The sequence below is a fragment of the Bufo gargarizans genome, chromosome 6 (genome assembly GCF_014858855.1).
Source record: "Bufo gargarizans isolate SCDJY-AF-19 chromosome 6, ASM1485885v1, whole genome shotgun sequence".
Classification (NCBI taxonomy): domain Eukaryota; kingdom Metazoa; phylum Chordata; class Amphibia; order Anura; family Bufonidae; genus Bufo; species Bufo gargarizans.
This window is the reverse complement of record NC_058085.1, coordinates 138,912,529-138,940,433: the sequence shown is the minus strand read 5'-3', so window position 1 is coordinate 138,940,433 and position 27,905 is coordinate 138,912,529. Positions and strand designations below refer to the sequence as shown.

Here is a 27,905-nt window from a genome sequence, read left to right as displayed (position 1 = left end):
ATGTCAGGACCCATGGGGAGGGTACAGTTTTTGAGCCTCTCCAAACTACACGAAAAAAAGTCTTAGACGAAGCCTTCCAAAACAGCAAGTATCACGAGTTACAATCACAAGCACTGCTAAACAATAGCTCACAATATATTACGGTTCTGTTGGGCTCTCCCCCTGTGTTAGAGTTCTGAAGTCAATGGATAGAGCCTGCTCCTCTGGCAATAGCGGTCGCCTCCATTCTTCTCGTGTAACGATATAGGCAATTACCAGTCCAAATGCCACAAGAAGCAGTCCCAATGAGTTTACGAGGACACCTTCTGCAGGTAGCTTGGCGTAGTCGTCCCTATAAAGTATTGAAATGAAAGACTTTACAAATACAGAATGCTAAACAACATACATTGTATTACTGAAAAGTTATATTGATGGGAGACATGGGGCACATATACAATGATTGACATTCCATACGCCAGTCTCTATAAAGTCTGTTGGTACAAAATGCACCAAATTTATTAATAGACACAAGACTCAATAAATTTGGAGCATCTCCCGGCAGTCTGTGCAGCAGAAATTCTAATTTATGAAAGCCATGAGCTGTTGTACATAATTTACACCATTTTTTGGTGTAAATTGCAGCTATTCTGATGGGCCATGTAGGCTACGCCCTTTTTACAAACTGGCAAGGCAATTGGAAAGTCGCAAAGTATGCCACAAATATGACGGGCGCCATAATTTGCCACTACGTCGCATAAACCATTTGATGAATGTGCCTCAGTTTGTTTTTCCAACATCTGGCCACCTGCTGGAAAGATGACAATTCCCAGAATGCAAATCACCAGAGAAAGCTCAGTACATATACAGTACAGACCAAAGGTTTGGACACACCTTCTCATTCACAGAGTTTTCTTTATTTTCATGACTATGAAAATTGTAGATTCACACTGAAGGCATCAAAACTATGAATTAACACATGTGGAATTATATACATAACAAAAAAGTGTGAAACAACTGAAAATATGTCATATTCTAGGTTCTTCAAAGTAGCCACCTTTTGCTTTGATTACTGCTTTGCACACTCTTGGCATTCTCTTGATGAGCTTCAAGAGGTAGTCACCTGAAATGGTTTTCACTTCACAGGTGTGCCCTGTCAGGTTTAATAAGTGGGATTTCTTGCCTTATAAATGGGGTTGGGACCATCAGTTGTGTTGTGGAGAAGTCAGGTGGATACACAGCTGATAGTCCTACTGAATAGACTGTTAGAATTTGTATTATGGCAAGAAAAAAGCAGCTAAGTAAAGAAAAACGAGTGGCCATCATTACTTTAAGAAATTAAGGTCAGTCAGTCCGAAAAATTGGGAAAACTTTGAAAGTGTCCCCAAGTGCAGTCTCAAAAACCATCAAGCGCTACAAAGAAACTGGCTCCTTGTGTTCCTTAAAAGGCCATGGACACTTTTGGGTCAAATTTTTTTTATTGCATTTTACTCATTTTGGGCTAAAAATAATTTTATTCAATTGGGCTTTATTAAAAACGTTCAGCAGTTTTTGATATACAAGGATAAAAAAAATCTATGAAGCCTTATCTCTGATCTCCTGACCTCAAACACTCATTTAAACCATATTCTTTTAAATTTGATAAGATTTCAGCCATAATGAGTGTTTATGAGGTTGAGAGATCAGAGATAAGGCTTCACGTGAGCCGTCAGCTAATGGGACTGAGAAGTGATACTGTGAAAACTGATTTTTAACCTTTGTATATCAAAAACAGCTTAACATTTTTAAAACATTTTTTTCAATAGTTTTGTTTTGTTTTTAGCCCAAAATGAATAAAATGCGAGCATGGAAAATTGGCCCGGAGCTGTTCACAGCCTTAAATGTGTTCTTACCCAACCTTACACTCTTCATCCAGTCCTCCCCATACAATATATGACTGAGGCCTCATGCACGCGGCCGTGTTCCGCAGCCGAGAGCGGACCGTGGAAACCCGGCCGGGATTCCTGCTGACAGCATGAGCGCACGGCGTCATTGGTTGCTATGACGCCGTGCGCTTCATTCAGCCGCTGCTGTACCGTAATACACTAGTATAGTGTATTACTGTACAGCAGCGGACACTATACTAGTGTATTACTGTACAGCAGCGGCTGCATGAAGCGCACGGCGCCATAGCAACCAATGACGCCGTGCGCTCATGCTGTCAGCAGGAATCCCGGCCGGGTTTCCACGGTCCGCTCTTGGCCGCGGAGCACGGCCATGTGCATGAGGCCTTAGGCTACATGCACACGACCGTTGTGTGTTTTGCGGTCCGCAAATTGCGGATCCGCAAAACACGGATGGCGTCCGTGTGTGTTCCGCAATTTGCGGAACGGCACGGACAGCTATTGATATAACTGCCTATTCTTATCCGTTTTGCGGACAAGAACAAGACAGGTTATATTTTTTTTGCGGACCACGGAACGGAGCAACGGATGCGGACAGCACACGGAGTGCTGTCCGCATCTTTTGCAGCCCCATTGAAGTGAATGGGTCTGCATCCAAGCCGCAAAAACTGCGGCTCGGATGCGGACCAAAACAACGTGTGCATGAGGCCTTACTCCTAATATTCATACAAAACTTAAGTCTACATGTACTGACCATACACTTTAAGGGTCCATTCACACGTCCGTAAGTGTTTTGCGGATCCGCAAAACACGGACACCGGCAATGTGCATTCCGCAATTTGCGGACGGCACATCGCCGGCACTATAATAGAAAATGCCTAATCTTGTCCGCAATTGTGGACAAGAATAAGACATGTTCTATTTTTTTGCTGAAACGGAAGCACAGATGCGGAAGTGCGGATCGGCAAATGCCGATGTGGACAGCACATTCTGTCCCCATTGAAAATGAATGAGTCTGCTCCCGTTCCCCAAAATTGCAGAATGGATGCGGACCCATTTTGCGGACGTGTGAATGGACCCTAATACTGCGGGGGTGATCTAACAAGGGTCAGTCCACCAGTGACCCTGTTGGGTGTTGTCTACAAGGGAAATCCTTAAACTCTGACTTCTTGGGGCTATTTGAGTACTGGAGTAAAGGCTTTTATATGGGTGAGAGCGCGGGCAATGATCAAAAACAAATGTTCTTATGACTGTTCCCGATCAATGCCTGCTTGTTATTCGTATTTACATGTGGCAATCATGGATGGTCGCTACAGACATCCCTCGTGCCCAGTTTCTACTGTTTGCTGGTAGTCGCTTTCCGTTAACAAAGGATGATGTCCTGTTGACAAATGAGGATCTTATGTGCCACATAAAAGATGTGATCACTAAAGAAATGGGTGTTTGATTGTCCGTCGGGTGATCATAGTCACCTCTACATAGAGCGATTGTTGGAAACGAGGATTTGTAAAAAAACATAACCCCCCCAATAATTGTCATTAGCTTGTGTGAAAGGGCCTTGACACATATACAAAGCAGTGTTAAATTTTGGAGTACCGCACTCCTGTTTGGTTTACTGGTGCCTGCAAGGACTTATTCAGTCATACTATAATAGTAAGGAGATTGCAGCACACAGTTTTTCGTGTTGCTAATAAATTTTAATTTCACTTTTTTTTTTTTTTTGTGAAATTAAAATTTATTAGCAACACGAAAAACTGTGTGCTGCAATCTCCTTACTAACATATACAAAGCACACACAAGTGTAGACATTACTTCTGTACAGTGTGTGGATGTGTAGATGACGGGTGGGTTACACCGTGGATACTTACGGTAATGAAAACAGCATTTTCTCTGTGAGGCCAAGCAAGCATGTGGCAATGGTGCTCACCAGTAGACTTAAACCCAGGAAGACATGTATCGGCTTAAAGCGATTCTTGTATGCAAAACCCACACCAGGCAAAAAGAACATAACAAAGCCAAGGATCCACTGAAGAAAGAAGAATTAATAGACACAGTTATACAGAAGGTCTACAAAATCCAGCCAGCAAAGGAACAGGTCATCAGAAAGTAACTAGTGATAAACTGAAGACACTGAAGCATCTGTTAGGCTGGTATAACACAGCTTTTTGTGACCAAAGCCAGAGGTGGATCTAGTAAGAGAAGTAGAGAAGTCCTTGTTTTGTATTTCTCATTCCTTTCCAACCCTCTCCTGCCTTAAAAAGCTGTGTGTGACACCAGCCTTACCCTTGTTCCACATCTACATGTGACTGGGTTCAGAGCCAAGGTAGTCATATGACAAAGCTGACAACAAATACACACAACCTGTACAGAGGCAAGAATGGAAATGACTTCGTAGTCTGCTACAAGGAGGCTCCTCTAATGGTCCTTACCTTTACAAATATGTTCTCATTTTCACTACTACCAATTTGACAACTCTCTACCTAACTGCTCAGGCTACTTTCATACTTGCGTTGTTACCGGAATTAAACAGATCAGTTTGGATTTTGCGCATCAGGATGCATCTGTTCAGGATGCAGTTGTGTGAAGTCAAAACGGATAAAAACGCATCCGGCACTAAATACATTGAAAGTCAATGGGTGATGGATCCAGTTTTTCAGGTTCCTAAAAAAACTGATCCGTTATCATTGACTTACATTGTTTTCAGTCCCGGATCTGTTTTTTCCGTTTTTATGACCGGACACAAAACCGCAGCTTGCAACAGTTTTGTGTCCAGTCACAAAACGGAATGCTGACGGAACTGAAGACATCCTGATGCATCCTGAACGGATCTCTTTCCATTCAGAATGCATACGGACTACACAGAAAGGTCTTTTTCCAGTATTGAGATCCTCTGCCAGATCTCAATATCGGTAAACAACAACAACGCAGGTGTGAAACAGGTCTTATAGAGTAACTCCAGTAAAAGACGGCATGGTGAGGAGAGGCGTACCTGCAGGAAGTAGAGTGTGAATGTGGTAATGCCCAGCCAGCTGTGCAGACTGTACATGTCATTGATGTTTTTCTTCTTGTGGTACTGGAATACAGCGATGATTCCTGTGTACAAAATACAGAAACAATCCTATTCCATAAATCAAACTTCAGGATGAGAGACAACTGCTTTGATAATGTACATGTGAATGGGTTATCATCAGTAGGTCATCAGATATTGTGTGCTGATCCATTCCTTGGCCGCTTTTACAGTCAGTGTTTGATCAGTGATTGCACATCAAAATCTGAAATACAGCCTACACAGACATATGGTATAACTGAATAATTTGCACCTGTTCTGTGTTTTTTTTTTACCTGTATTCCGGTTTACTGATGAAAAATCATTGACCAAACACTGACTGTGTGAACGTGGCCTTAATTTATCTTCATTGTGGTCAGAGTTCAAGTTTCTGATGGAGCTCTCTATCTCATAGATAGATATTTTCTGAGGATAGGTCATCAATATCAGATCAGATCAGTGGAAGTCACCCGGCACCCCCACGATTAGCCGTTTCAGGAAGCAGTAGATGGAGCCGAAAAAAGGAGGCTCCATCCACTATACAGGCCGTTCCCGTTCAAGTGAATGTTTGCTGACATGCAGTACGCAGGTGCCAGAAACTACATAGTGTATAGAGACCTCCATCCACTGTGTAGTCTCTGGCCGATGGCTTCTCAAACGTTTGATCAGCAGAGGTGGCGGGTGTCGAACCGTCACCAGTCTGATATTGATGACCTATCCTGATAATAGATGATCAATATCCCATAAAACTATTTAAATTATGTTACATGTTCAATGTATTGACACTACGGCGTAAACACTTCAACTTGCTCTGTATTTAAAAGGGTGGATCCAAGATTTAAACTTCTGCCCAGTTTACATGATAGAGAAGAAGAAGTGTCTGATAAATAATTAGGGGCCCAATCACTGAGCATGAGAATGCAGTTTTTGTGCTGCCCCCATCCTTATATTAATGGAGCAGTAGTTGGGCATGCAGGCTGCTCTGTTCATCTCCATGTGACTGTGAGAGACAGCAGAGCGCTGTACTTGGCTATCTCCATGAGTCCCATACAGAATGAAAATTATTAATTCTGCTGTTCTCTGGTGGAAATGGAGAACATTTCATAATTAGAGACACGCCTGAATTTTTTCATCTCCCCTTGTCTGCTTTATGGAGGAGCAATACTCAACAGCTAACCTCCCCCTCCCATTTATGTAGAAAAACATCTGCTCTGTGACAATTAAGAGTCTTGAAATTAGATTGACTTGTTATGTCAAGGTCAGAATACAGCCAGCGGCAAGTATGTGACCGATAAATAATGTGGATGTCACAAGAAATAGAGCTCATCATGTGTCTATCTCAGGAGGAAGTACCAGGCTTACAGTGTTAAAGAAGGAGAAGGCAACTTTAAGCAGAGTTGTGATTTAAAGGGGTTGTCCAGCAGGGTAAAGCTTATACTAAAGAGCTCAGAATGGTGTAAAAACAATAAAATAAAAAAACTGATGCTTTCCTCACCGATCCCCTGCCACTGTCATTGTGAAGCTCACCAGGTTCCCAGTAGTCTCCACTTTCTGGTACAAGTTCAACACACAGGAAATAATTGCTCAGCCAATCACTGACTGAGGCTGGTCACCACCAGTGATTGGCTAGGAGGACATCTCCTGCCACATCCTGTATAGGCTAAGCTTGGACAATGAAGTGAAGGACACTGGGCACCTGGTAAGCATCAGAACAACAGTGAAGGGGAGAGTCGCTGAGGTGAACATCGATAAAAAAATAATAATAAAAAAAACATTTTGAACACTTTACTAAAATTCTGCCCAGCTGGACACAACATAAAACTGCCCTAGAAATATTAAGTTCTGGTAGGACCTTACATTATGAAACGTACAAGACATACAAATTACACCTCCATGCAGAATGTCACACCTACCTACAAGAGATATGATCAGCGCCAGAATATGCAACACGCCATGCAGAATCTTGGTTGCTTTTTTGGTTTCATGTCTGAAAACTCGAAACACCAGCAGTGCTATGGAAAGAAAACAAGTTGCCAGGCATCATACTGGGTCTAGGGATCTCTCCTGGTGAGAGATGCAGCACCCAGACAGTCATGAGATCATATTTCCTACACTGAACTTTACACTTCAGTCGCTAATGTGTTTACCCGACTCTCTCCAAATGTCGAAACATAAAACCTCACCCCATATCATTCTTTACTCACCATCACCGCACAAGAAGACCATTCCCAGCACCATGCAAAGGGGGTGGACATTAAATTGCTCGGTGCCATCCCAGGAAAATCCGCCTCTGTACTGCGATAGCCAAGTTCCTGTAATGGCTAGTGCCGCCACCCCTAGGATCTGAGATGCAGCCACCAGGTATGGCATCAGGCCAATGTTCTCTCGAACAAGGGAGTCATCCATGATACAGAAGGAAGGAATTCAATACTTACTGGGAGAAAAAGGGAAAATATCAGAGTGAACTGTCTCCCCTCACAAATCATTCAGCAAAAAAACTGTACAGATATTGTGGGTATTCAGATTCCTACACCCATTATGATGGACAGGATGGATGGACAGATGTAGATACAATAAAGTGTGAATGAGATGCAAAAGGTAGACATGTCACAAGGAAAATGTTTAGAAGTTAGTCCCAGAACACAGACCTAGTGACTATGCAGCATCGTGGCTTGACCCTATAGTGCACTAGGCACTACCATTATATACTATCATGACCTATGGCCTGTAGATGCACTGCTCTAATACTTCAGGCGATGCACTTCACTAACAATACACGACTATTACACTGCTGTACATGCTGTCCTTGTCACTGATAAGGTTAATTGAGAAGTGCATGGAGATGACGCAGGTAAGACAGAGCCAGGGGACAACACGTCTATCAGCAGCAAACACCCTCCGTGTGTGCGGATAAACTGATTACATCTTCCCTCTATTGCATTATGCAGGCCAGACGGGAGGTGGCAGTGCCCTGGGGCAGCTATTAACATTCAACAGTCAAGACCAGGCTCCACTATATGAAAAGCTGGAAGGGTCTGAGCTGCTTTTAGAGTGAATTCGTCTTCTCATGAGAACAAGAAGAATCATCCTGCAAGACAACCAGTAGTTATACAACAAAGCTCAAGAGACTTCCGTGTACACACCATGTAAACATGTTCTGTACTGTAATGAGCCGTGAACGCCAACAAGAAATGATCAGGATCTGAGGCTCTGATGTAAACAACCTTTCCGTTCATTGACAGCAAGCCAGCATGTTGGAAACAGACTGACACACATAGTATATTAGAAAGACCTCCCTCTCGCATACGAAAAAAACTGTGCCTTGCAATGAACCAGCCTTGCAGCATTACTGCCAGGGATGAACATGCATTATTCCACTCTCTAGCGTCAACTCTTGGAAGTGGCTCCTTAGGAGTCAAAATACGACTTTCCAACATGCCTTAGGATGCAATACGAGAATATAGCCAAGCCAGATATTGAGCCACTACCAAGAAGTGGAACAATCAAGATGGTTCTCCTTCTTTGGGAGATACATCTTTGCATATTGTTCATCCATGGAGCATTATCAATAAGTCTCCATACCCTGGAGTACTTCCAGTAAGTCTCTATACGGGACTGTTCTCTTTAAGGAGATTCAGCACCCTACCCAAGCCGCTTCCAATGCACTGCGCTGAGCCAGCCAGAATCCTACTCCGTACTGATAAGGAGCAAGCACCCTGAAACTGCTTTCTACAGAATGATATCTGACTTGGCTATAATCCCTTTTCAAATCCCAAGGCTTGTTAGAAAGTCGGATCTTAACTTAGAGGGGGGCACTTTCAGTAGGTGGCGCTGGAGAGATGGTTCTTTTTCTTGGGAAGTATCTCTTTGTAACATGGAGCATTTCCAGTAAGTCTCCATAAGGAACTAGTCTCTAAGGAGATTCAGCACCTTGCCTAAGCAATCAGCGATGGACAAAAACCTTTTTGCGTTTTAGGCGCCAGTTAGACCAGTCCAGGAATTTCATTTCAGTCAGACACCAAAAGAAAATGAGCTTGGAGACCACACCATATTTCTAGGCATATTGGTCGCCGTCCTCCTGGGGTTTGTCAGTTGTGGATACAGAAAAGATGATAATTACTCTTACCGGTAATTTGATTTTCCTTTAGCCTCCACAATGGCACCTCCTGGAGGGTTACCCCGCCTTCTCAAGGACAGGAAACAATTGTGAGATCAGTCAATAAAAGGCCCCCTCCCTCTTACTTTCTCCAGTTAATAACCTAGGACCCAGAAGTTAATGCCACAGTTTAATAAGGTTCAATATACAACAAAATAAACGATTGCACCAGAAAAAAGTATACAACAGAAAATCTTTCATAAGGAACAATTGGGCGGGAATTCCTTGTGCCGTTGTGGAGGCTAAAGGAAAAACGAATTACCGGTAAGAGTAATTATCATCTTTTCCCCACGCCTCCACAACGGCACCACCTGGAGGAATAACAAAGAAAACATCAAGGGGGGGGACAACCACCGGCAAAACCTTTCTACCAAAGGATAAGTCTAAGTTGGCTAGGACATTTATAGTGCTTGAAGAAAGTATCAGGGTTAGACCCGGTGGCCGCCCGACAAATGTCCTCCAGAGAAGCAGCAGCGCCTTCAGCCCAAAAGGCCGCCAAAGCTCTGGTGGAATGAGCCCTTAACTTATCCAGAGGAGAAATCCCCTTTTTTCTTAACAAAGAGTAAAACATGACTAGCTGCTTTCCCCCAATTAAGTCCAAGATACTGAATCAGAAGCTGGTTTGAATTCCTCAAGTTCTTAGTTGACTCTAGATACTGGAGCACACATCTTCTGACATAAAAATTGTGGAACAACTTCTCCTTTTCAGACCTCGCCTGAGAACAGAAGGAAGGAAGAGATATTTCTTGTTGACAGTGGAATTTTGATACAACTTAATGGAGAAATTATGTAGCATGTTTTAAAACAATCCTATCTTCCGATATTGTTAGGTAAGGTGGCATGATAGAGAACGCCTGAATCTCTCCTATTCTCCTAGCTGTTGTAATGGCCAATAGAAAAGATGTTTTTATGTCAACATTTTTAAGGTAATATCAGTGATGGGCTCAAATGGGGAATGCATTAAAACAGACAAGACTAGATTTAAGTCACACGGAGGAGCCGAAGATCTGAATTTTGGGCGTAACCTACATGCTCCTTTAAGGAATCTCCTGATAAGATCCAGATCTGCTAATTTTGTACCCATAAAAGCACTTAGAGCTGAACCCCTAAAGTACTCACTGTCAGACCTTTGTCAATGCCTGTTTGTATAAAGTCTAGGATGAGACTGATGTTTGGCGACATGAAGGAGTCCCAGGTGTCTTTTGCAAACCAAAGGAAAGCTTTCCAGGACCTTAAGTAAATTGTTGACGTCACCAACTTTCTGCTGTGCATCAGAGTGGTGATAACAGCATCAGAAAGACCCTTCTTCCTCAAGATGGTCCCCTCAGCCTCCAGGCGGTCAGGCGGAGCTTAGGAATGCTGGCATGAATAACTGAAACCTGTGACAAAAGTTCCAGAAGGGGAGGGAGAGACCAGAAATCTTCCCCTGCCAATTTCTTTATCATCGAGAACCAAGCCCTCCTGGGCCAGAAAGGTGTTATTAATATGACTTGGGCTTTCTCTTCTATTACTTTCGCTAGTACTAGCGAGACAGAGAGTAAAAGTTCTTCACTTTCCTGTTCTCCCTTGATGCAAACAAATCGATTTTTGCAGGACCCCATTTTGCACAGATCTGATTGAACACTATCGGATTCAGATTCCAAACTCCTTCTTTTAGACGTTTCCTGCTCCGAAAGTCTGCCACTAGATTTTCTTTTCCTCTTACATGGACCGCTGTAAGGGGCAATAAATGCTCTTCGGCCCAGACAAAGATCTTTTTTTGCCAGCAGAGCAAGAGATCGACTCCTCGTTCCTCCTTGTTTGTTCAAGAAGGCTAACAGGGTGGTATTGTCGGAAAAAATCCTTACATGATTTAACCGAATCGAGGGAGCGAAGGCTTTTAGGGCCTGCCACACTGCATTCAGCTCTCGACCTGTTGGAAGAGGCTTGCTCCATATCTGTACTCCATAGCCCCTGCTTCATGGCACCCTTCATGTGTGCGATTTAGTTCGCAATTGTAGCGCTATATAAGTTATTCATTCATTCAACCGTTCTTGCTTGCGTCGGTTGGTTTGTTTTGACGCCATTTTACCCCCCCCCCCCCCCCCCCCCCCGGGACAGGTTTTCCTGCTTTGTCCACCAGGACAGAGAGATCTTCTTGTCCCATAACTGTAACAGGAAGGACTGAAGGTCCCTCGAGTGGGCCTGTGACCACTTTACTGAAGGGATGGTGGACGTCATGAGCCCTAGGATTGTCATAATTTCCAGAATGGAGGCTATTTACTGTTGCTGAAATCTTAGAATCTTCCGGCTTAATGCCTCCTGTTTCTGGGCTGGAAGAAACGCGGACATCTGATTGGAGTCTAGCAGTACTCCTAGAAAAATCCTTCTTTGCTGTGGAAGATGACCCGATTTTTGTAGATTTATGATCCAGCCCAACTGAGAAAGGGTTTCTGATACTGACTGGAGTTGGATCTGCAGAACTCTTTCCGATGGTGCTCCAATTAGGAGATCGTCCAAGTATGGAATCAGTAAAATTTCTGCCAGGTGGAAGAACTTTGCTACATCTGCCATAATTTTCGTGAAGATTCTCGGTGCTGAACAAAGTCCGAACAGCAGGACCCGAAATTGAAAATGATGCAATGTTCCTCAGAACCAAACTGCCATTCTCAGAAATTTCCGGTTGTCTCTGTGAATAGGCACATGATAATATGCATCCGAGAGGTCTATTGTGCTCATGAAGCAGTCTTTTGTCAGGAGATTGATTACTGATTTTATCGTTTCCATCTTGAACTTCTTGTACACAATGTATTTGGCCAGATCCTTCAGGTTTATTATGGCTCGTAAGGAACCGTTTGGTTCCTTTAGAGGTTTTCCAGGAAGAACTGGATTTTTTATTCAGGTCAAATCTAGGACGTCTCTGGCCGCAAAAGGAGCGTCTCTGGTGGAAGAATTTCAGAAGCTTTCTCCAGGATGTCATCTAAGGCAGTTCCAAATATCCGGTCTCCCTCACATGGTAGGGAACATAAACAATTTTTGGACGCTGTATCACATGACCATGACCTCAACCAGACTGCTCTGCAGGAGGAGTTGGATAGAGCCGCCATCTTAGCTGAAAGCTTCACAATGTCCGAAAAGGCATCCGCCAGAAAGTTAGAAGCCTGTTTAAGCATCGGTATTGACGCAAGAATATCCTCCCTGGGAGTGCCAGACTCTAAGTGACCGAACCACAAGGATGGCATTCTAGCTGTGTAAGTGGCAGAAATTCCTGGTCTTAACAAAGCAGTTGAAGACTCCCAGGTTTTTTATAAGTAGAGATTCACATTTCTTATCCATGGGGTCTTTAAGCAACCCCAGATCCTCAAATGGCAGTGAGGATTTCTTGGAAATTCTTGCCACTGGAGCATCGGCCTTAGGGGGTCTGTCCCATGTAGATGAATCTTCTTCAAACTGATATTTTCTTTTAAACATTTTGGACGCTGGATGTCTTTTTTCTGGGTCCTTCCACTCATTATGTATAAGGGATTTAATGTTGTTGTGAACTGGAAAAACTATTTTTTTCTCTGTCTGGCAGTCCCAAAAACATTTGGTCCTGCACGGATAGGGGTTATTTAGATTCTTCCAAATGTATTGTAGCCCTAATTGTTTTTAATAAAGATACTGTATCCTCAATGGAACAGAGTTGACGTCCTGAAGCATTTTCTCAGATATCAGAGCTTGCATCAGAGAAAACTTCCCCTTCGTCAACGTCAGAGGCCTGTTCTTCCAAGATAGGGGCCTTAGGCCACTTTCACACTAGCGGCACGGACCTCCGGCAGGCTGTTCCGTCGGGTGAACAGCCTGTCGGATCCGTCCTGCCGCTAGTGACCGTGTGCCTCTGGACTGCCGCTCCGTCCCCATTCACTATAATGGGGGCAGGGCCGGAGTTCTGGCGAGGCACGGCAACGCACGCAAGAGGCTGCCGGAATAAATGGCGGACATGTCGTAGTTTTATTCCGGCAGCCTCTCGCCGTGCCTCGCCGGAACCCCGCCCCCATTATAGTCACCCGACGGAACAGCCTGCAGGTCCGTGCCGCTAGTGTGAAAGTAGCCTTAGATGTGGAGGTTCTAAGAGAAATGGCTGAAAGCTGCTCCAATCTCCTCTTTAATCATGGCCTTGGTTAGGAGTTTCTTCCAAGACTACCTTATTGGCACATCTTGGGCACAAAACTTTTTTGGAAGAAGAGACCCTTTTTACATATTGCACATTTCTTCTTTTGGGACGGTACTCCTTTATATTTTCTAGGGGAGAGAAATTATTAATGTAGAGGGAGACCCCTAAGCAGATATTACTTTTAAGCCAGAACCGTCACCTAAGAAGAAATAGCCCCTTGTGTACAGATAAAATTTGTGACAAGTACAAATTTAACAACATGTAGGAGGCTTACCGGGCTGGAGATCCTGGAGTTATCAGTGGTCTTGCGGGTAGAATCGCTGTCCGCCTGTAGAGACATGCTGTTTGCAGGAGTCGAGCTGAATCAACCACACACCGGATACCATCTGAGCTCCGGTGTTCTTCATTTTAAACCTGCTTCTTTAAAGCGCACTGAAGTCAGAGTTAGAACGAGTTACCCACTTCATCATGCGATGCCTGCGTCACTCCGCCGACGCCGCGACCTGACGTCACTTCCTCCGCCTTGGGAATGCTCCCCGACCCTCATGGGAACGCTCCCTACCACTGCTTCAAGCGGTTCCTTCACCGGAACACGTATAATGAGCCCAGGGTTGCCAGCATGCGCCGTACCTACACTGAGAGGAGGGAGGCGCGATCCACTTTGCTCTGTAACCACTCTTCCTGCAGCGGCCCTCCGGAAGAACCGGAACAACCTACCAACAAGGCCCTGCGTTCCACGCTGATCCCACGATCCTGCCTTCAAAGGGACAGGAAACTGGAGAAAGTAAGAGGGAGGGGGCCTTTTATTGACTGATCTCACAATTGTTCCCTGTCCCTGAGAAAGCGGGGTAACCCTCCAGGTGCTGCCGTTGTGGAGGCGCAGGTAAAATAAAGATTATTATAATTAGAGATGAGCGAATTTTTATATTTTGAAATTCGTTCACGCTTCGTTTGGTGCTAAAAGCAGAATTGCGTTATGGATTCTGTTACCACGGACCATAATGAAATTCTTTAAAGGCATTCTGTTATTCATTTCGTCATAATAGAAGTCTATGGGCTGCAAAACTGATCTATCCCGTTTCCATTATGCAGGGGGGGGGGGGGGGTCCTCTCCTGCATAACAGAAACAGGACGGATCAGTTGTATTCATATTGAAATATGGCAGACCAACATGACTGCATCACTAGTCAATGCCACCACTGGTCACTGTACAGAGTCTAGATTATAGAAACCATCTTCTCATGTTAATTCCTTAACTTTTTGTTTTATACTACATATAACACAAATATATAATACAAAACAAATATATTTGTCTTATATGTATTATAGTATTGTTATATATTTGTGTTCTATATTTTATTGTTATATATTTGTCATATATTCTATATTTGTTATGTGTATTATATAAATTTGTCTTATACAATACACATAAAACAAGTATATAATAGTATAACAAATATATAATATGAAACACAGATGTATAACAATATAACATACTGTGTAACAAATACAGTATATAACAATATAATACATACTGTGCAACACAAATACCATGTACAAGGCGAGGCAAAAGTCAGGACACACCCTTTTAACTGGTGTGATATGTAAAATTGTGTGAAAAGTATTAATAGACAGGGAGGCTGCATTATTTGGTGGTGGAATAGTTTTCAGATGCACATCTAGTCTTCTTGAAGAACCGCAGAAGATACTTCACAGCACTGTAGGATTTGAGCCATATTGTGTATTTTTTCCGCACACACAAAGGACATTAACTGACCCCAGAGATAAAAGTCCAAAGGCATTAATTCGGCGACCTTAGAGGCCATTCTATCCGACCTCTACGCCCAATACAGTGCACATCCAGCCACAGCAAAGGGTGTATGCATAAAAATACACAATGAAATGGAGAATCTCCTGCGGTTCTTCACTGTGTTCACAAGGACTGGATTAAACATTTAACCACATGCATCCGGCAGAATGGCGGACACGGTATATAAAGCACTTTAGGACATTTTCATCTCACTTTACTCCTAAACAGGTAAAGATGGGTCAAAATAAATAAATAAAAAGGTTAAAAAAACTAAAAGTAAAAAAACAAATACTAAACGTTTCAATCGCCCCCTTTCCCAATTTTACATATAAAATATATATATATATATATATATAAACAATAAAAAAATAAACGTATTAAATATCAACACGCCCGAAAAAGTGTGAACTAGTAAAATATTTTAAAAATCTCCTATGCGGTGAACACTGTAACAGGAAAAAAAAAAAACGCACGAGTCGCAATTTTTTTTTGTTACCTTGTCCCCCCCCCAAAAAATAGGATAGGACTGTTCTATTATGAGTCAGATGTTCCATAAAATGCGGAATGCACACGGCTTTTTGGGGGTTTTATTTTATTCGCATGGTATCGAATATCGCAATTTTTTTATGGTATTGAAATTGAATCAAAATTTTGGCATTGTGACAACCCTATAATATAGTATATAATACGTGCTGTATAAGGCTACTTTCACACTACGGATCCGGCAATCTGCAGGCAAACCGATACCATTTGTAGACGGATCTGGATGCGGATCCGTCTCATAAATGCATTGCAATACCACATCCGTCTCTCCGGTCGTCATCCAGAAAAATGGATCCAGTATTTATCTTTTCCACATTTTAAAAGGTCTGCGCATGCGCAGACTGCAAACCGAATCTGTTTTTCTGGAACACTTGGGGACGGATTTCAATAGAGAATAATGCCGGACCCGGCATTCCGGCAAGCGTTTCGGAGAAAATACTGTAGCATGCTGCGGTATTATCTCCGTCCTGAAAAGTCAAAAAGACTGAACTGATTACATCCTAATGCATCCTGAATGGATTGCTCTCCATTCAGAATGCATTGGGATAAAACTGATCAGTTCTTTTCCGGTATTGAGCCTCTAGGACAGAACTCTATGCCGGAAAAGAATAACGCAAGTGTGAAAGTACTCTAACATGAATATAGTATATAATACAAATTGTATAAGAAACTTATATAATACATACTGTATAACATATCATATATAGTACAATCTGTATAAGACTAATATAGTAAATAATGCATACTGTATAACATCAATATAGTAAAGAATAGTATATAATAATAAATAATTCAAATATAGTATAGAATAGTAAATAATATATTGCATAACACAAAGATAGTATATAATACATAATGTATCATGTATAGTAAATACAAATATAGTACAGAACAGTATATAATACATAATGCATAACACAAATATAGTATAGAATAGTATATAATACATAATGTATAGTAAATAACACAAATATAGTATAGAATAGTATATAATACATAATGTATAGTAAATACAAATATAGTACAGAACAGTATATAATACATAATGCATAGTAAATAATACAAATATAGTATAGAATACAAAGGCGAGGTTGCTTTAAGCTGAGGTAAACACGCCTCCTGGTTGTCGGAGTCCTGACTACTGCACACGGACATGTACAGGGGTCGGTTTAGTGTGTATATGACAGTACCTCAGAGAAAGCTCGGTGCCAGGCTCGCACAAGTCGTCTCCAGCAGGCACTGTCAGGGCAGAGATGGCACAGTGACGGTGGAGGAGCCTGCACACAAGCACAATGACAGCCATGTCACTCACCGGTAACGTCCGCCCGGGATCCTGCTCTGCTCAGTCCCGCCAGTCCCCGCGCCCATCTGTCTATACGCCGCCGGTCCCAGTCCCGGAGCCCATGTCACACAGGGTTTTCCAGTTTCCGGGCTGTGTCACTGGTAGGAGGATCCTCCGGCCCCAGCGCTGAGTACACTGGGGTGTGACCGTGTTCACACAGTGCTGTGCAGATGGCCCTCCATATACAGAGTAGTCTCATACAGGCCCTGTGTGCCTCCAGTGTATCATGGCGCATTCTCCTCAGGATGGCAGCATACAGCACAGAGAGACCCAGGAAGGGCTCTTTCACACCTGCGTTATAGTCTTCCGGCATAGAGTTCCGTCGTCGGGGCTCTATGCCGGAAGAATACTGATCAGGATTTTCCTAATGCATTCTGAATGGACAGTCCGTCCTTCACGATGCATCAGGATGTCTTCCGTTCCGGTACGGAACGTTTTTTGGCCGGAGAAAATACCGCAGCATGCTGCGCTTTTTGCTCCGGCCAAAAATCCGGAACACTTGCCGCAAGGCCGGATCCGGAATGAATGCCCATTGAAAGGCATTGATCCGGATCCGGCCTTAAGCTAAACGTCGTTTCGGCGCATTGCCGGATGCGACGTTTAGCTTTTTCTCAATGGTTACCATGGCTGCCGGGACGCTAAAGTCCTGGCAGCCATGGTAAAGTGCAGCGGGGAGCGGGGGAGCAGCATACTTACCGTCCGTGCGGCTCCCGGGGCGCTTCAGAGTGACGTCAGGGCGCCCCAAGCGCATGGACACGTCATCCATGCGCATGGGGCGCTCTGACGTCATTCTGGAGCGCCCCGGGAGCCGCACGGATGGTAAGTATGCTGCTCCCCGCTCCCCACTACTACTATGGCAACCAGGACTTTAATAGCAGTCCTGGGTGCCATAGTAACACTGAAAGCATTTTGAAGACGGATCCGTCTTCAAATGCTTTCAGTACACTTGCGTTTTTCCGGATCCGGCGTGTAATTCCGGCAAGTGGAGTACACGCCGGATCCGGACAACGCAAGTGTGAAAGAGGCCTTACTAATCTGTCTAAAAAGTGCAGCAAATTGGCTCATCTTGGGTTTCAATACTTTTTTGCGAAAGGTTCCACGAGGGGGATTATTGGAGATGTGTCATTTTGCGACAAAATTGCGCCTCAATTCTGGCATATAAATCTGTTCTGGCTGAACGTGAGGAGGGCTGGGGGTCATACGGATTGTCTGTATTGGGACCTGGGAGACCATGACAGATCCCCCTCAGCCTGATCATACATTGAACCACCAGTATGGTGCATTTTATGAGGCCTGAGGCACAGGGACTTCTGGTTAGACGAAGACAGGACTGGTTTACAAACTGGTCGGACAAATCATCTGCACAGGCTTAGCTGTATACATCTGGTCTACTGATATTTGTATCTCCACCTTCACATTGAGCCCAGAACCCCAGGAACTACAAATGGGGCTTGTAGGTTCTAGAACTCATCAGTGAGCCCTGCACCTAGTACATCAGGTGTTCTTCTCATAGAGAACAGCTGCTCCCTGTCTATGGCCATTGCTTCCTCTATGGTGGCCTTTGTACAGCAAATCCTGATCTGAGGGTTGTGGCAGTGTAAAATGACGACATTCCCATCAATGTAATCATCGTGTTATGGCTGAAGGGCTCTTTACTTGGGTTGATGGTCAGGAGAACACCCATTCTCGATCACTGGTCTTGTAGAAGGCCCTGCAGTCATCCAATAAATGTGCAAACTGGTTCTGTCGGATCCTCGTGTGAAGAGGGGATGAGCTGCTGAGTGTTTAAACCTGCACCAAATGACTTGTTATATTGTCAATTGTGTGGTCATGTAAAATAATCCTTAGGGCTCATGCACACAAATGTATTTTCTTTCTGTGTCCATTCCGTTTTTTTTGCAGACCTTGAACGGAGCCATTCATTTCAAAGGTTCCGCAAAAGAAGCAGGAGGTACTTCATGTGCATTCCGTTTCCTTATGTCTGTATTTACGTTCCACCCAAAAATAGAACATGTCCTATTATTGTCCGCATTACGGACAAGGATAGTACTGTTCTATTAGGGTCCAGCTGTTACGTTCTGCAAAATACCGAGTGCACATGGACGTCATCCGTATTTTTTGCGGACTGCAAAATACATACGGTCATGTGCATGAGGCCTTATAATGATGTCAATTTCTTTGGGGACAAGGGACCCCATACAGAGTTGACGCTGGTTGTCTGTGCCCACTGGCATCTCAAGTCTCCCATTAGGCACGGCTGCCAGAGTACTCACCCTCCTGCTGCTCCATACCCGCATGCCGCTTCTGCCCTGTTTGTGGTGCTTTCTCTCCTGGGGTATATAGCGAGCCTTCCCCTACAGGGCAAAGGCTCCAAGTTTGTCTAGTCTTGCAGAGGTGTGCTATTGTATTTGTTTGACCTCCCTCATCCCTTCCTGTTTTATTGACCATGTGCTGCCTGTCTGTTTACTGCATTGCCTATCCTGACCTTGGCTTGCCCTCTTATCACTCTTATGCCTGTCCCCTTGGTGCCATGTACCCGCCTGGGTCAGCAACCTCTGAACAGAGACTACTTCTAGAGATAGCGACCTGGTGGCCCTTGGATGAAAGGGAAAAACAATGGGTCCACCTTGACAACACCCTCAGGACTAGCCCCAAGACAAATCCATTCAGCAGCTCTAAGAAAGTCCTTGACCAAATATCCAGATACAAACCTTCCATGGAGCAACCATAAAGAAACGTTGAAGTGCAGTATTGTTCCCAGAACCTTCTATGTGCAGAATCTGCACTGCTAAGTCACTGTATAGGCCAGTGGTGGCAAACCTATGGCACGAGGTGGCACTCATAGCCCTCACTGTGGGCACCAGCACCTTAGAAAAAGTCTATGGTGTACAACTATGTCTTAGACTTTTCCTGCTATTCATTAGCGCAGAGCGCACTATGAGCGGCACAAGCAGCCAAATGATAAAGTACATGGAAGATATACTATATGAGACTGTAGTATTCAGGTTAAATTGCCGTGTCGGCACTTTGCGATAAATAAGCGAGTTTTGGGTTGCAGTTTGGGCACTCGGTCTGTAAAAGGTTCGCCATCACTGGTATAGGCAATATACCGCTATAAACCAGTGAGGAGCCAGTAAAGATCCCAGTGATAGAGAACACACCATCAGATGTTCATGCAAGAGACTCATATCCTCCTTTACATACAAATGAAAACTGGAGATTATAAAGTTATAATACATATCTCCAGTATAAACATCATATTCTGATGATTATACAAAGGAGCGTGGTGCAACATAGACTCTGCTTATCTCTTCATGCAGAAGCAGTCCGTCACAGATCACTTTTGTAATACCTTCTTTTTCCTGTGCCAACAACTTATTGACAAGAAGTTCAGCAGCAAGAGTGTGTATTATCCAATGCTGTGCCTCGGCTGCTGCAGAACATCATCATAATACACACCTCAGCTGCTGCAGAACATCATCATAATATACACCTCAGCTGCTGCAGAACATCATCATAATATACACCTCAGCTGCTGCAGAACATCATCATATTGCACACCTCAGCTGCTGCAGAACATCATCATAATACACACCTCAGCTCCTGCAGAACATCATCATAATACACACCTCAGCTGCTGCAGAACATCATCATAATGCACACCTCAGCTGCTGCAGAACATCATCATAATACACACCTCAGCTCCTGCAGAACATCATCATAATACACACCTCAGCTCCTGCAGAACATCATCATAACACACCTCAGCTTCTGGAGAACATCATCATAATGCACACCTCAGCTGCTGCAGAACATCATTATAATGTACACCTCAGCTGCTGCAGAACATCATAATAATACACACCTCAGCTCCTGCAGAACAAAATCATAATACACACCTCAGCTGCTGCAGAACATCATAATACACAACTCAGCTCCTGCAGAACATCATCATAATATACACCTCAGCTGCTGCAGAACATCATAATACACACCTCAGCTGCTGCAGAACATCATCATAATATATACAGTGGTGAAGAAATGAATATGCAGCGGCACTCACCAGTGTGATGAAAACCAGACGGGTCTTTTATTTCAACAGGCAGGAGACAGTCAATTCTGAACACGCATAAGAAGAGCAGCGACGGCCGTTTCGCGCTATCAAGCGCTTCCTCAGGCTCTGCGTCGGCGCATGTGTTGCGCATCACCCTTTTAACTAGCGGCACTGATAATTGTCAATGCAATTGACAAAACAGCTGTGCCTTCCTTAAAGGTATGTACAAAGGTAAATACAAAACATGCAATACAAAAAACAACAAATAGCAGGCAATATAGTATGGTGACACCGATGAAAGTATTTGTAACAATGTGTAGTTACAAAAAGGAACTTAGATCGTTCCTATAATTTAAACCCAGTTCACCCAGGGCTTGGGTACGCAGGATGCACCTCGCTTCCCTCTGCAGGAGGAGACAATGTCTGTCCCCCCCCCTGCAGAGGTGTAGACACAGTTTCAAGCCCCATGAAGGAAATACAGTCAGTCAAGGTTGTCTGATAACCTCTTGGAGGCATTTGATAAGAGAATAAATAAAAAGCTCACAATTATACAAGCTGAAGTAAAGGAAAGAAAAAAGGATAAATTTGTGAGGGACAAACTGGATTACGAGTCGGGCCATATATTCGACTGGAACATAGGAAAAAAAAAATAGGAAACAGAAGAAAAGACCAGTTCGGTATCAGAATAATGATTATTGGACCACCAACTCCGATTCCAGCATGTCGGATGAGACCAATCAAGTGTTGATAGGCACCGAAGGAGAGATAAGTGACCCTTTAGAAAAAAGATCAGACGGGGTCGCGGAAAGACCAAGAAGAAAAGGAGTCAGGAAATCAGAGAGAGAGAAGAAGCAGGTGTCCTGGAGGAAGTAACCACCTGATGAGAATCTTGTCATTAACCTCACAGAACATGTGTTGTCTCCCGGTTGTATAAAGGTCCTCAGCAAAGGACTAGGTTACAGCCTAACAGAACAATTCGATGTCACATTTGAATTAGAACTGTTCAAAGCCACTCGCAAGCTTTATTTGCACAAATTATTCAGGGAAACACCACAGAAAGTTGTGTACAAACAGGGAGAGATCCCCCTAGCCCCTGACCCCTTAGGCTTCCACATATCCACGAGATTTGACATAGATGAATTGACTTGCCTAGAATTCTTCATGGGTAGTGAGACTGCACTAGAACCTGCTAGTGACGTACCTTTGGATCCGTTTACAGGTGCAGTTAAGTCCACCTTTTGCCCCCCTATGTCCGCCGGCAGTAGCATCGATATATTTCAGCATCAAGTTATGAGGGACATCAGAGCTGTTATATACTCCTCAGCACAATAATATCAGCCCTGAGGAGAGTAAAGCTCTGCAGTGGTTGTCCTCTAGAAGTGATGTGGTGGTAAATCCGGCGGACAAGGGGGGCAATGTGGTTCTCATGTCCTGAGATTATTACATAGGGGAGGCCCTAAGACAATTGGGGGATTCCCGTACTTATGAGAGGATACGGGGGACCCCATACCCAGTACCCAGCAGCTGCTTAGATCCCTTGTAACTAAATATGTAGAGGCAGATTTTCTCCCAAAGAATATGTTGGACAAGCTTATTCCCTCATCTCCAGCAAGACAGTCTTGGTATTTCCTACCAAAGGTTCATAAGTCGCTGAGCCATCCCTCGGGACGCCCCATTGTCGCAGCAGGGATTGGCTCAGTGACGGAACCTTTGTCTAAATATGTTGATTGGCTTTTAAGACCAGCTCTGGTAAGCGCCCCTGCGTATCTCAGGGACACCAATAACTTCTTACTGGCCCTTAAGGATTTACATTGGCAGGAAGGGTACCAGTTGGTATCTCTCGATGTGGAGAGCCTCTCCACTCGTATCCCACATGGTGCGGGTGTGGAGGCGGTCCTTGACATTGTTACCAACCTTGGAAAAAGTCCGATCTTTTGTGATTTCATTGGTGAGGCACTTGAGTTTATTCTAACCAATAACGTGTTTCAGTTTGGAGATGAGTGGTATAGGCAAAAGCTGGGTACGGCTATGGGGACCCCCGTATCTTGTACGTTCGCTAATATGTACCTTGCCAGGTTGGAGGACAAATATGTATATTCTATGAGCAATCCATTTTTATCCAGGTTGAAGGCGTATTTACGCTTTGTGGATGATGTGTTCATAGTGTGGGAGGGTACAAGAAATCCAATGTGAAGATTTTGTTAGGTATCTCAATACTAACGACATGGGAATGACATTTACCCTCAACTTTGGGTGGAGGAGCCTACAATTCATGGATGTGGCTGTCGTGGCTGAGGGCAATGAGTTGGTCACGGAGGGCTTACGCAAGCCCATGGCGACCAACTCCTTGCTCCACTACGACAGTTTCCATCCATGAAATGTCAAGAAGGCCGTACCTTACGGCCAATTTATTAGACTTAGGCGTATTAACAACAGGAACAGGCACTAGATTTGAGGCAGCGTCTATTGGCCAGAGGCTATCCAGAGGATTTGCTCAATTAAGATATGAAAAAAGTAGAGCAGTCCTTTTCCCAGGAGGATCTATTGAGGAATAGTGGATGTAGAGAGAGGAAAGGAAGAAAACAGATGGGGGAAATCAGAGGGGAGCCGAGGTTTGCATTCTCTTTCAAATACAGTCCCATGGTTGAACGTATACGTACAGTGACACACAAGATTCGGGAAATTTTGAGAAGGGATGCAACCCTGGCTGAACTCACTAAACAGAAACCCATCATATCCTTTAGAAGAAGTCACACAATGAAGGATAGGCTTGTAAGGAGTAGGTTTCAGACTGTTAAAAGTAGCAACTGGCTTAGGAGTAACATCCCAGTTAGCAACTTTCGATGTGGTACCTGTTCACTGTGTGCAAATAATTCTCAAAAGAAATATGTTGAATTTGGTTGTATGCAACATAGAGTCAAAAGCTTCATTAACTGCAGGAGCACTTATGTAGTGTACCTCTTGCTGTGTGATTGCGGTCGATTCTATGTTGGGAAAACGATCAGGTGTCTCTTTGAAAGAGTTCGAGAACATTTTAATTCTGTGAAAACGGGTAAAGGCTGCCCAAGGTTTATAGAACATGTAAGCATACATGGAGGTAAAACTGATTGTATTTCCTTCATGGGGCTTGAAACTGTGTCTACCCCTCTGCAGGGAGGGAGGGGGGGGGGGGGGGGGACAGACATCGTCTCCTCCTGCAGAGGGAAGCGAGGTGGATCCTGCGTACCCAAGCCCTGGGTGAACTGAGTTTAAATGATAGGAACGATCTAAGTTCCCTTTTGTAACTACACATTGTTACAAATACTTTAATCGGTGTCACCATACTATATTGCCTGCTATTTGTTGTTTTTTGTATTGCATGTTTTGTATTTACCTTTGTACATACCTTTAAGGAAGGCACACCTGTTGTTAATTGCATTGACAATTATCGGTGCCGCTAGTTAAAAGGGTGACGTGCAACACATGCGCCGACGCAGAGCCTGAGGAAGCGCTTGATAGCGCGAAACGGCCGTCGCTGCTCTTCTTATGCGTGCTCAGAATTGTCTGCCCCCTGCCTGTTGAAATAAAAGAACGTCTGGTTTTCATCACACTGGTGAGTGCCGCTGCATATTCATTTCTTCGCCACTGTATTTGTGATTACCTCTCTGCTATTAGCAGCTGAGCACCACCGTCAGTGTGAAGGCTCCGGGCGGCTGAGATACTGCTCCCTGCTGTTTGAAATTGGACTGTGTATGTAACTGTGCCGCCCCTGTTTCTCTTTCTTGCTACATCATCATAATATACACCTCAGCTGCTGCAGAACATCATCATAACACACCTCAGCTGCTGCAGATCATCATAATACCTCAGCTGCTGCAGAACATCATCATAATACACACCTCAGCTGCTGAAGATCATAATACACACCTCAGCTCCTGCAGAACATCATCATAATACACACCTCAGCTCCTGCAGAACATCATAATACACACCTCAGCTCCTGCAGCACTTCATCATAATACACACTTCTAAAACAAGTAAATAGTCACAAAGTAAAAGTCTCTGATACGTTGCCTGGAATCTTGGCGCTGCTGATCCTAAGAAGTGACGTGGGTCAAAGTTACCATGTAATTCGCTGTAAATCTTGTATAGGACCGCGCTGCCAAATTTCTCTCATCCGATTCCTCTTTACACCATAAGGCTCATTTCTGGTAACCCGGACATGGAAAAAAGAACTTCAATTCACCAGACCTGACTCCCCCACTCCACACAACCTGTAGGATACCAAGGGGTTTGCAAGATAGTGAAGCACTACCTCGTCCGGTTTAGATAAAATGGTTTATTATACTCACAAGTATCCACTTGTAACAGGCATATCATAAAGGTAAAAGATAAAGATCTCCACGCGGCCCGACCCGGGTTTCGCAATTAAGCTTCGTCAGGTGCTAGACTGATAATATTCTAATAATTTACAGGATTGGGACATTACTACGCAGCTAAGGCACTGGAAAATTGATTTAACACCATGACCATTAGATTAGAATTTATATCCATTACACTCATTTTTAAGGAAGGAGGTCCAGTACAATATCAATAGAATGTAGAGCAGATCTCCGCTAATATCTAGTTGCATGGGTGGGCTGGGCATAGGCTGTGTCAGGGGGAAATCATGGTGGGCCGGTAAGATTGGGATGCAGTTAGGCCTTCCGTCACTCTAGTCCTGTATCTCTTTTCCAGGTTCCGGCTGTATAATGCAGGAAGCACCTGGCCGCAATGACCGGTATTGGCGATGACGCTGAATCCCGTCATCTAACCCCTAAGATGCAACGGTCAATAGCAATTGCAGCATCTGTGGAGTTAGGCAGAGGGAGGGGCTCGCTCTGCCTTGCGATCAGAGCCACTGCAGTGAAGTCGCAGGGCTTTCGATCGGTTACCATGACAGCCTAGGCCTGCTGGAGGTTCCAGGCCGGTCATGGTAAACTGGCTGTACAGCCCAGCAAGCAGAGTGATCAATTCCCAGGTTCTAGCCCCCTAAGGGGGCTAAATGTTATGTTGGGGGGGAAAATTACAAATATAAAAATTTAAATCGGCCCCCTTTCCCCCAAAAAATAAAGATAACGGGCATCACAGCATAATGTCCAGACTATTAAAGAGAGTCTGTCACCAGTATTTCACTTACTGAGCTGTTAACATGACCACATCAGTCTCCACTATTATATTGCAATCTACTAGTATTACTGCCCTGTGTCTTGTAATTTGTCTGTAAAATCGCTTTTATTAATATGCAAATTACCTAAATAAGGAGCCGAAGGGACTGTCCCTCCGGCTGTTGGAGCCCAGCTGTACCCCTTCTCCTTGAGCCCAGCATTGCCCCACTGCTAATTTATTCACTGCTCATCGCCGAACTCATACCGAAATTAGTGAGACAAAAATTTGTGTAGCTTCAATACTACACAAGCCAAGGACGAGAGTGGAGCTGTTTCTTGAAGAAAAACTACTTTAAAATAAAAAAGCAAGCTAAAGAATATAAAAAGTAATATAATAAATGTTTGTAGCACTACTCACTGTACAGAATATTTGGTGCTCTGGTTCATCTCCCTTAAGTTACAAAGTTACTAAAACCTAGACAAGGAAAGGTAAGAAAAACAAGTGCTCCTTCCAATCTCCTCCCTTCTGTATCCTGACACCTCTGCTCCACCCTACACCTCAGCACTACCAGAGGGCGACAGCACAGCAGACTCCCCTCTGCTATTCCAGCACTGCATGTACACAGGACAATAACCTGCCCTGTGTCGTATCCAGTATGCTGGACTGGATATTTGGAAAAAGGGTATTCACCTGGTGGCTACATTGTATCTCTGTTTATTCAGAACTCAAAGATGAAAACTATGTATAGATATACCGTATTTTTCGCCCTATAAGACACACCTAGGTGTTTGAGGAGGAAAATAAGAAAGAAAAAAAATTTGCACAGCATCTCACCAGGGCCACTACCACTCCCATCCTCTGCACAGGCTTCTCGTGCTCACTGCACAGCCAATCACTGTCCTGTTTAGTAAGGGCCACTACCTCCATCCTTAGGATGGTAATACAGTTGAATAATGTGAGGGTCACAGTATTTTGTACTGCACTGTGGTATTTGGATCTACTGGGGCGATATTTGTGCTACACTACAGTATAGCAGGCCTCACCTACTTCTGTTGACCCTGCCTACTTGCGTTGCCCCACTTGTGTTAATTTGCACCTGCCTACAACACGGGGCCACTTTTAGTTTTTTTTTCAGGGCTACATTAAAGGGGTTCTGCACTTTGTTTAAACTGATGATCTATCCTCTGGATAGATCATCAGCTTCTGATCGGCGAGGGTCTGACACCCGGGACCCCTGCCGATCAGCTGTTTGAGAAGGCAGCAGCGCTCCAGCAGTGCCGCAGCCTTCTCACTGTTTACTGCAGGCCCAGTGACGTCACTACTTGTATCAACTGGCCTGGGAGGGCCTAAGCTCCATTCAAGTGAACAGAGCTTAGCCGCGCCCAGGCCAGTGATACTAGTTGTGATGTCACTGGGCCTGCGGTAAACAGTGAGAAGGCCGCGGCGCTGCTGGAGCAACATGTCCAATCTTTTTCTTAAGAAACCTCTATATGCAAAGTTTTTTGTAATCCACTACACGATGGATCATCTTTTAAGTATAACTGTCATATTTTTATTTTATTTGCTAGTTTATTAGAGCTAGGCATGTATACCTGAGTTTGTCAATGATTGTCAAAAGATTTGTAAATACCTTATAATAACAGCTTTCATTAATGTCCTCTGTCCCTTTCCACTGCTCCCTTAAAAGACAGTTGCTATGGCTTGTCTGTCTCTGGCTAAGAAGACAGGACGACAGAGGGGCGGTCCTTCACACTGCATGCCTGCATTAGGCTTCAGAGTGAGGAGGCGTGTCTCTCAGTAATCCAATCTGATTGGCTGGCTCCCTGCTGGCTATAG

The 27,905-nt window shown here is 44.0% G+C and overlaps 1 protein-coding gene across 3 annotated transcripts; it reads right to left on the bottom strand.

The window, feature by feature from the left end:
- Positions 1-42: 42 nt before the first annotated feature.
- Positions 43-26,581, bottom strand: LOC122941042 (transmembrane ascorbate-dependent reductase CYB561). 3 transcript variants are annotated; one of them, XM_044298027.1, is made up of 6 exons: positions 26,487-26,581; positions 7,110-7,339; positions 6,819-6,917; positions 4,849-4,952; positions 3,728-3,885; positions 43-331 (listed from the first exon to the last, which is right to left on the bottom strand). In XM_044298027.1, the coding sequence occupies exons 2-6, from the start codon at positions 7,309-7,311 to the stop codon at positions 139-141; spliced, it is 756 nt and encodes a 251-aa protein (XP_044153962.1). In that variant the 5' UTR covers positions 7,312-7,339; positions 26,487-26,581; the 3' UTR covers positions 43-138. The 3 variants fall into 3 exon arrangements, with proteins under 3 accessions (XP_044153962.1, XP_044153961.1, XP_044153963.1); XM_044298026.1 differs by lacking the exon at positions 26,487-26,581 and adding an exon at positions 16,859-17,016; XM_044298028.1 differs by lacking the exon at positions 26,487-26,581 and adding an exon at positions 16,859-17,015 and having other exon boundaries at positions 7,110-7,335.
- Positions 26,582-27,905: the final 1,324 nt, after the last annotated feature.

Coding starts and splice junctions, on each gene's coding strand:
- LOC122941042 (XM_044298027.1), bottom strand. CDS start 7,311: ATGGATGACTCCCTTGTTCGAGAGAACATTGGCCTGATGCCATACCTG. Junction 6,918..7,109: donor GGTCTTCTTGTGCGGTGATG/GTGAGTAAAGAA, acceptor TTCTTTCCATAG/CACTGCTGGTGTTTCGAGTT. Junction 4,953..6,818: donor GCTGATCATATCTCTTGTAG/GTAGGTGTGACA, acceptor TTTTGTACACAG/GAATCATCGCTGTATTCCAG.